Source organism: Onthophagus taurus, chromosome 8 (assembly GCF_036711975.1).
Source record: "Onthophagus taurus isolate NC chromosome 8, IU_Otau_3.0, whole genome shotgun sequence".
Lineage (NCBI taxonomy): Eukaryota > Metazoa > Arthropoda > Insecta > Coleoptera > Scarabaeidae > Onthophagus > Onthophagus taurus.
Genome location: NC_091973.1, coordinates 16,863,341 through 16,873,879, shown reverse-complemented (window position 1 = coordinate 16,873,879; position 10,539 = coordinate 16,863,341). Strand labels below are relative to the sequence as shown.

Here is a 10,539-nt window from a genome sequence, read left to right as displayed (position 1 = left end):
TTACTGATCTTGGCCATTCGTATTGTTTGCAGATGACTCTTCCACTCGTCCACGTAGTTGATCTGTGTGTCGCCTGGCAATGTTTCCATCCGGCAATTCCACTCCGTAGCTTACTGGACCAGTTTTCTCTGAAATTGAAGCTGGTATCAATTTCGGACCTGGAACATAAGATCTAGCATATATTAAATCATCTGTTGCAAAAGTTCTCGGAGTTTTGCTATCCCTCTTCGACTCTTCTTTTGCTCTCATTGATCGGGAGAAATCGGGTTTTACTTTATCCAACAATGTTGTCAATCTTCGTCCCATCAATATCTCTGCGGGTGACTTTTCAGTTGTACTATGAGGTATACAATGTTGTGGTAGTAGATATCTTGCCAATGTTTTGTGAATATCTTCGTTATTCATCTTCTTCAACATCGAAATTAACCAAACCCAAAAATGCCTGCAATTCTGTTTTGTTAGTGGTGTGTTCTGTATTGAACGCATTTTATCTTCTGTAGGGCTAATTCCTTTTTCTGTTATTTGAAATCCCAGATAGTTAATTTTTTCTTATTTGAATGTACATTTTTCTTTTCTTACATGAAGTCCGTCTTCTTTGAAACGTCGTAACACTTCTCTGACCTTCATCTGTAGATCTTCATCTGACTTTCCAACACATAATATGTCGTCGTAATAAGGTAACACTCCGAACGTGTGTCAATAAATCTCTGAAAGATCTGTGTGGCCACAGAAACTCCAAATTGCAATCGGTTACATTTGAACGCTCCTCTGTGAGTAATAATGGTTTGTGCTTCGGCGGCCTCGTCGTCCACAGTCAGTTGCAAATATGCTTGGGCCATATCAATTTTTGCAAATACCTTGCCACCTGCTAACGTTGCTAGAATGCTTTGAACGAATGGTACTGGGTACGTGTCGGTACGTAAAGCTTTGTTTAATGTCACCGATAATCGCCGCACAACCTAATTTCTCCGTTACTTTTTATGACACTTACGACTGGCGTTCCCCACCTTGGGTGTCACGTAATAATCTGTTTAATTCATCATCGATTTTCCCTTTTAACGCGAAAGGTATCATGCGCACTTTCATCATTATCGGTTTTACGTTTGGATCAATATCGAATGATACTGGCCTACCTCGGTATGTTCCTACCTTTTCTTCAAATACTTCTGGATATTCGTGGGCGTTGTATTGCTAACTATGTAATTGTCTATTCCTGTTACGGAAATTCCCAATGAATCGAACCAATTTCTACCCACTAGACTGGATCGATCGTTTTTTAGAATAATGATTGGTAAATTCATTTTTTTATTTTTATAATCTACGGAGATCGTGCATTCTCCCAATGTATCAACTACTTTATCTTGATAATCCTTCAAAATTACCTTCGGTGGACTTAACTCTGGTAGTTTGTCTCCGAAAATGTCATGAAAAGTTTTCTTCCCAATAGTGCTTGCTTCTGCTCCTGAGTCTACTTCCATTGGCAAGCAGTAACCGTTGATTTTGACAACAATAATTACCTTGTCAGGAATTCGGTTGCAATTAATTTTGTTTATTGGTGTTCTGTACCCTTGTTCTTTCTCCTCCTTCTCTTCTGTGTTGTCTATCGTCTTCGTTTCTGCTTGTCTTGGTTCCCGTTCGTTTCTTTTTTAAAAAACAAGCCTTTTCTGTGTCCTTGCTTCTTGCAGTATTTAAAAGTTAATGTTGCTATGGTGATAACCATACATACTGTGGCTATGAGGTATTAGCCAACATAATAATAAAATTATAAAATTAACTTTTGGCAGACTTTTTATTTTGCGTCTGTTATGTTTTGCTTCAAAAACAATTGTGTGCAAATATAAAAATAATAATAAATGAAATACAATTTTATGTTTTTAAATGGAGCTGCTGCCACAGCACGCTACATCCACTTCCCCTCCTATAAAGAAAGAACAGAAAGAGGGATAACATTTAGTCAAAAATTTGAATTAAAATTTAAAATGTACTTTTTTAGTTTTATTAATTATTAAATTGTTGACTTCAGGAGAAACGTTTTCGTTCAGAAAGAAAGCCGGTTTCAGCAAATCGAGGCTTACATTTATTTCTTTACTGTCTTTCAATACAACGAAAAATTTTGAAAGTCTCTTCAACTCTCTGAAGGGACCTTCGTACCTAGGAGACAACGTAGGTTTAATTCCAGTAATTTTAACAAATACAAAGTTTGACCTGAATAATTCTTTGTGAACAAAAGGTTTTTGGCTGGAATGTATGGTTGACTGAACTGGTTTAATGTCAGCAAAAGATGATTTTAAACGTGATAATAATGGTTCAGTTTCAATTGATGGTTCGGTAGGTAAGAAAAATTCTCCTGGTAATCTGAGTTGCTGACCACAAACCAATTCAGCGGATGAGCAACCTAAATCCTCCTTTAGGAATGACCTGAGACCTAGGAGAATCAAAGGCAAGTCATTGTTCCATCTAGTAGAATTACCTCTAGCAATAATCGCTGATTTCAAAGTACGGTGAAATCGTTCAATCATACCGTTACTTTGTGGGTGATAAGCAGATGTGTGTATTTGATGAGTACCTAAAAATAATTGGAATTTTGAAAATAATAGTGATTCGAATTGTCGTCCTTGATCGTGAGTGATCATGGTAGGAATACCGAAACGGCTGAAGTAATGCCTGAAAAGAGTATCTGCAATAGAGGAAAAGCCTCTGGCCACCGTGTGAAACGCTCAACGACTGTGAGCAGATAAGTACATCCAAGAGATGGAACAAGTGGGCCAACCAAATCAATGTGAATGCGTTCAAATCGAACTTTTGGAACTTTGATTTTGAGAATTGGCGATTTTGTATGCCTTTGTATCTTAACTTTCTGGCATTGTAAACATGATTTTGTCCAAATACGAATTTGTTTCGACATATGAGGCCAAAAGAATTTTGTTTTTATTAAATGAATGGTTGCTCGAATGCCAGGGTGAGATAAACCATGAAATTTTTGTATAACTATTTCACTAAATTGCTGCGGAATGTAGATTCGCGGAGATTTCGTTGATATTTCACACCATAATTTGATATCAGGTAGCGTTGTGGGTTGTAGCAATAACTGATAGGGTGTTGTAGTGTGAGTGTGAGAAAATTGTTTATGTAGTAGGTTCGACAATTCGATATCTGTGACTTGAGCTTTGTAAAGTGTAAGTGTGTCGGGGTACTGAGAATTTAGGGATTCAATATTTGTCCTGGACAAAGCGTCTGCAACAATATTGGAATTTCCCTTAATGTATCTCACATCGGATGTATATTGTGTTATGTAATTTAGGTACCTGGTTTGTCGTGGTGTTTTTTCTGTTGATGAAAATATTGCCGTAGTTATAGGTTTGTGATCGGTGAAAACTGTAAAATTGTTTCCATGTAGGAAATGATTAAAAAATTTTATGGCAGAATATATTGCCAATAGCTCTCTATCGAACGTTGAATATTTAACTTGACTTGGAGAAAGTTTATGTGAATAAAATGCTAATGGTTGCGGTGTTTCATCAATAATTTGGCTCAGAACTGCTCCTATACCTGTATTAGAAGCGTCTGTGGTAAGTGACAGCGAAGCGTGAGGAGATGGATGAGCTAGAACGGTAGATTTCGTTAGAAGATCTTTAGCTGTTGCGAAGGAAATTTCATGTTCATCTGACCAAGATGTTATTAATTTTTGTTTAATTGAATAAAGCGATGATGAAAGATTATGAAGGGGTGATAAATACATATTAGAAATGTTCGGTAAAAATCTATGATAAAAATTAATTATGCCCAAAAATCTTTGTAGTTCCTTCAATGTTTTTGGTTTGGGAAATTTTGAAATAGCATCAATCCTAGACTTAGAAGGTTGAATACCATCGCTAGTGATATGATGGCTAAGAAAATCAATGGAAGTAACTCCAAAAACACATTTAGATGGTTGGATGTTGATATTGAATGTACTTAACCGTTCAAATAACTTCTCGAGATGTACATAATGTTCTTCTTCGTTATGACTTGCAATGAGAATGTCATCTAAATAAACGAATAAGAAGTTGAGACCCGAAAGAACTTCATTTATGAATCTCTGAAAGGTCTGAGCAGCATTACGGAGGCCAAAGGGCATACGAGTAAACTCGAAAAGACCAAAAGGAGTAGTGATAGTTGTCTTGGGAATGTCTTCTTCTTCCACCGGAATTTGATGATATGCCCTTACTAAATCCACTTTTGAAAAAATTTTGCATCCATTCAAATGTAAGTTGAAATCCTGAATATGTGGAAGGGGATATCTCCACATGGTCTCCAATCATTGGAATCCTTTTTGGGGACCATGTGTAGAGGCGATGCTGTTGAAGAAGAAGAGGGTCGACATATTCCCATGGCTACCATCTGATCAAATTCCCTTTTGGCTATTGCGTGTTTATGTACATCTAAACGTTGAGGACGACAAAACGGTAAATGAGAATTAGTTATAATTTTGTGTGTTGTCTGATGTTTAACTGGCGAAGAAAAATCCGGTGTAGAGGTTAGTGATGGGAATGATTTTAAAAGGGTTGTATATATGGATTCGAAAGAAAAAAGTTTTGGTGTTGGTTCATTTGTTTTGATACTGGTACCAATTGAGTATAATTCTGTTTTTGAATCAATTAATCGTTTGTTTTTAACATCAACCAAGATACCGAATTTATGAAGAAAGTCTGCGCCAATGATTGGTTTATTAACGTTCGCAATGGTGAAGACGAATGGAAAATTTCGTCTTAAATTCAGCGAAACCGTGAGTAATTTTTTTCCATAAGTGTTAATTTTAGTACCATTGGCTGCAGAAAGGCTTGATTCGGTGTCTTGGTTGTGTTTGGGAAAAAGTTTAAATGGTAAAACCGAAATATCGGCGCCAGTATCAATTAAAAAATTTAGATTATTTTGATTATCAAATATAAAAAGTCTTGTATTAAATGAATTTGCCAAAAGTTGAGGTTGACTATCAGTCTTAATTTTGAATTTAGAAAACATTTCTTCTTTTTTCCTTCGAATCTTTACGGGTTTTTTGAATTATTGGTGGTGGTTCTATCTGCAAATACGGAATAAAAACTGCATGTGGCACCATCGCATTTCGTTGCATTTTTACCAAAATTACGATGATACCAACATACGTGATTCAAATTAGTTGAATTGGAATTACTTCTTGATCAAACTTTATGAGAACGATATCTCTCACGAGAGGTATGACGCTGGTGGCAATTACAATAATTTGACGTAGTTGAAGGTGTATTGCTTTGAAACTGTGCAGATAAAGAATTTATCTAGCTCTCTAAACGTTTCGTTACGCAGTCCTGTTGTTGTTGTTGTTGGGCAACTGATTTTAATAATGTTTGGCAAGTTACTGTCAAATTTTGAATTGCCGTCAAAAGCTCGGCATGTCGCGGTGTCGTTCGTGTTGTAGTGTTGTTGTCACGGGTGTAGTTGTAGGTGTGGTGAAAAGTGTTGTGTTGTGAGTCGGAAAATGAGGAAGAAAGTGTGGGGGAATTTAACGTCTCCCAAACTTTGTCGGCGACAGATAGAAGGTCTGTTACTTCCTCCTTTCCAGATGTGAGAAGCGCGACTGATACCGCTTGAGGTAAGCGTCTTTTCCAAAGTTTCAGAAGCAATTCGTTGCTTACTACTTGGGAACCTCCGACGGTACTTGACATAGCCCTATAAAACTCCGACGGACGCTGATCTCCCATTTGAGTCCCAGAAAGAATATCATCGAGCCTTTTTTCTTCGCTCAGTGATAATCTTTCTATCAGAGCGTTTTTAAGGGAAGAGTAAGGAGTTGTATCCGAAGGAGATTGAATTAAATCAACTACGGTTGTAATAATATCAGTTGGTAAATTCGCGAGAATATAATTGAATTTTGTTTTCTCGCTTTTAATTTTTGACAGTGTAAACTGGGCCTCTATTTGCCGAAACCACAAATCAGGATTGGAGGACCAAAATGGTAGAAATTTAATGGCAGTGACATCAGTCATAACAGTTGTCACCGTTATCTGTGGTCGCCATATTGAAACAAAATTTAAATTTTTATTAAGAAACTCTATTAACGATTGAAAAATTTAATAAAAACTTTTAAAAAATGATAAAATTTTGTTTATTTTTATTGTATGATTTTGAAATATGTCATTGTATGACATAAATTTATAACGGATTTAATTCAATAATTTGGATGATAAAAATAAAATTTCTAATTTCCTCTTTCTGTTATTCTAAATAGGCGAATAAGTGAAAGTACTTACAGCGCTGTAGCGCATTCTGATTAGACGACGGTAACGTTTAGTCGGTTATAGAGTGCGAGGGACGTCGGGGCGTATGTTCGCTGGAGCTCAATCGGTTGAATGGATTCTTCTTAATTCTTGAATTGGTGATTCTTGAATTTTTCAGTTGAATCTCATTTGCCGGGCTGGTTTAGTCGGGTTGAAGGGATAATTTTCAGGTTGTGAGTTGGTTTAATCGGACTGGGGGAAGAATCTACCAGGTTGCGAGTTGCTTTGATTGGGGTCACCAAATGTGGCTATGAGGTATTAGCCAACATAATAATAAAATTATAAAATTAACTTTTGGCAGACTTTTTATTTTGCGTCTGTTATGTTTTGCTTCAAAATCAATTGTGTGCAAATATGCACACAATTGATAGAGTGCTATAGAGTGCTGCTGCCACAGCACGCTACACATACCATATACCATATGATGGAATATAATGTATCAATTTTTTTGTTCTTTCTAAAACTATTGTATGTATTTAAAACTTAATGTTGTTATGGTGATAACCATACCATGAGGAAAGCATTGTTTCCAATTATTGCCAAAGTTTGTAGCAAGTACACACACACACATACTCTACACTTTCATTGCGGTTTCTGGGTATAACCCTTTACCACACTCTGTCTCACACATCTTTCGCAACGGCTCACTTGGCCTTCCCGAAAGAAGTTAGCATCCCTGCCGCGTAGAGGCGGAGCCCCTACTATCTTACGCAAACCAACACCAACGCAGGACAACATTAAGTACAAAAGTTTAAACAATACCGTATTTACACTTACTCAAATCTTCTTTCCAGGTTCCAGACGGCTTAGGACATCGCAGACCAACCACGGAATGGTAAGTATTTATTCAATACTTAGTCTAACCAACCTCACATTGTTTCAGGACTCGGCGCGAGACCCATCGTGCGGCCCCACGGGTACACGTGGCCCCATCCACCAAGCCTCGCTCATCTCGGGGTGTTTATAACCTTCCTGGAACATACAAGGCTCGCAAAGTAGGCTTCCCACAACAGTGTCTGGCCGTTCCATAGCAAAGTGCGCTGGGACGGAGGACGATAAACATCCCCGGAGTCCGACCACGACGCCTCAACCCGAAACGTTCAAGAGAGAGCAGAACCAAGCCAACAAGTTTAAGCCTGAGTACATATAACGAAAGATAAATAACACAATGTAAATAACTCTGTACAATGATAACATGTAAACAAATTTTTAATATCAAAACCAGAACTTGTAAATAATTCTCTGCATCACGACACAGCACACGTATATCACAGATTTCTTTAAACGAAGATTGTAAATATCATAGACTTTCTTCCTTAACGAAGGGTGTAAATATCACAGATAACTTCTATAATTAAAACAGAACGTACAACAAAGCATAAATAAATAATAAATAAATAAACTCTAAATAAATAAACAATTTACAAATAATAAATAAGTCAATAGCCTAATTACTCATAATTCATCAGGCTCTGATTTTCTTATTGAAAAAATAGCATCTGCATATTCCTTTAATTTTGCAAAGCGCTTACCCGTGGCAGTCAGATTACCCAGAGTGCTTCTATCTAATACACCAATATTTAAATCTCTTTTAATCGCGTTTCTTGCCTCATTATATTTCTCGCACCCCAATAACATATGCTCCACCGTTTCTATCTGGCCACAAGTACATCTTACTGTATTTATTAAACCTAACTTATTCAATGTTTGTCTCACAGGCCCGCGACCAGTCAGTACAAACCCAATATTTAATCCTACCTGGAACCAGCTCGGAAGACCATCCATTACTCGGGATCTAAAAAGGTAAGTCACCCTCCCCTTATCGCTTTCATCCCACCTCTTTCGCCATACCCTAATAGCTCTTTTATTTATTTCTTTCTTTACCTTTTTCCTACTTTTATCATTTGTTATTCTCATACCCCTAATTCCAAGTACTTCACGTATCACCCCTTTACTGCCCCAGTACGTTATATACCTCGTAGCTATTACAATATCTACGGGCATAAACCCATTTAATACCTGCAAGGCATCGTTTGAAACTGTTCTGCATAACGGTGACATTGACAACAGCATGTATCTTTGAATTGATATTAACATTCTTCTAACTACACAATTTGCCCTCCCCACACCTGTACTCCGTAGAGTAGAATTCCCAGAAATAATCCGTCGTATATTGTCCCTAACGCTTTTCTGCCCAGACCAAACTGGACCCTCAGAATTCTACGCATCTGATTTATTATTACTCCCAACTTTTCTTTCAGGTATTTTAGGTGCGGTAAGTATGTCATCTTTTCGTTCATGATTATTCCCAAATATTTAACTTGACTTTTATTGACTGCCGTCACTCCATCTATCTTTACAATAGGCTTTCTTTGCATGCTTCCCTTTAGTAATATGGTATTTGTTTTTCCTGGCGCTATGTTCATTTTCTTATGTGTGACCCATTCATGAATTAATGTCATAATCTGTTTTGCTTTATTTTCCAGATCTCTTCGATTTTCCCCCTCAACCAAGACCATCAAGTCATCGGCGAATGCCACAGAGGTACAACCCGGAACCACAATCTCCAAGACCCCGTCAAATCCTTTTGTCATGGTTTTACTCTCTATGCCCACACTGGACTCAACGTACACAACTCGCTCTGAAAGGTAAGAACAAACTATGTTATATATATCCCAACTTACCCCAATTCTGCGCAAAATATCTAGGATTGCTTCCCACCACAAATTATAGAAGGCACCTTGTATATCAACCAATATACCCAGCACATACTTCGCTTTTGTATTTACAACTAAATTTTGAACGTGCAGCAAAGCGTCTATCGTACTTTTATTTCTCTTTAATTTCTCTAGATATTTGTCTTTAATCCTTCCCCAAATCAACTTTTCAAACACTTTACCCAATACAGGTACCAACGAAATCAAGCAGTATGACTTTGGATCAGATTTGTCTCTGCCTTTGTCTTTCAGTAACATTACTGCTTTAGCCTGTTTCCAGGAAGCTGGAAACGTTTTATTTTTCTTACAGCAATTGAAAGTTCCATCAACGCCCCAGGTTGTGTTGCCCACAATCGTTTCACATGCTCCGCCCTAATCTGATCATTACCCGGAGCTTTTCTATTCTTTAATTCTTTTATAGCCAATGCCACTTCCAGCCTGGAGAACGGCGGGTCTTCAACCCTGTTTTCATACGCTGGTCTCACATCTACCCCCGGAGCCGATATATATATACAGGGTGTATCTGAATGACGTGCCCAAACTTCAGGGGGTGATTCTTTAGGCAATTTTAAGGGTACTTTCTCATATAAACTATCAGCGATTTCGACTCCCCTGCGGAGCTACTTATTTTGTTTTTCCCGAAAACCATTAACACCAAGAAAATGTAATTTGGGAAATATGTTTAGCTTATAATAGGACATGTTTCGAGGCTATTTGTACTTTCAATCTTCCCTTCTAAGTTACAAAACATAACCACCCCCGTTCAATTTTTGTCTAGATCTTTTTTTATGACGATGATAAATACATTGGAAATATTTTATTTAGATAGACGAAAATATTCTAAAACTTTTTTGCCTCTTTGATGTTCTTCGAAAAGTTAATAGTTTCTGAGAAAAAAATTAATTAAGCAAACACTAACTGTTAAGCTGTAGCGTTGTTAATCGAAAGTTGGAATGAATTTTTAAAGAAAAAATCTTAGTAGGCTTAGCAATCTTTGTCAGAAATATTTTTGACGTTTAAATGTCAGTGGTTTTCTTACTTTATTATTGTTTTATTTAAAATTTTGAAAAGTCGAGTGAACGAGCGTAAATGCGGTAGAACTTTATTCAAAAATTAATTTGAAAAACAATAATAATAGTAAGAAAAACACTGACATTTAAACGTCAAAAATATTTCTGACAAAGATTGCAAAGCCTACTAAGATTTTTTCATTAAAATTCATTCCAACTTTTGATAGACAACCCCGTTGTTGAACGGGCAGTGTTTGCTTTATTATTTTTTTTCTCAAAAATTAGTCGTTTTTGGAAAAATTTTAGAGAGACAAAAAAGTTTTAGGATACTTTCATCTACCTGTGTAATTTTTTTTAATGTATTTACCTTCTGCATAAAAAAATTTTAGCAAAAATGTAAAGGGGGTGGTTACGTTTAGTAGTTTAGAAGGATAGGTTGAAAGTCCAAATAGGGTGAAAACGTGCCTTACTACCAGTTAAACATATTCCCCAAATTTCGTTGTCCTAGCGTTTATGGTTTTT

At 36.8% G+C, this 10,539-nt stretch overlaps 1 protein-coding gene across 1 annotated transcript; it reads right to left on the bottom strand.

The window, feature by feature from the left end:
- On the bottom strand, positions 1–405 carry LOC139431309 (uncharacterized). Its single transcript, XM_071198956.1, has one exon. The coding sequence runs from the start codon at positions 403–405 to the stop codon at positions 1–3; it is 405 nt and encodes a 134-aa protein (XP_071055057.1).
- Between the last annotated feature and the right edge of the window lie 10,134 nt (positions 406–10,539).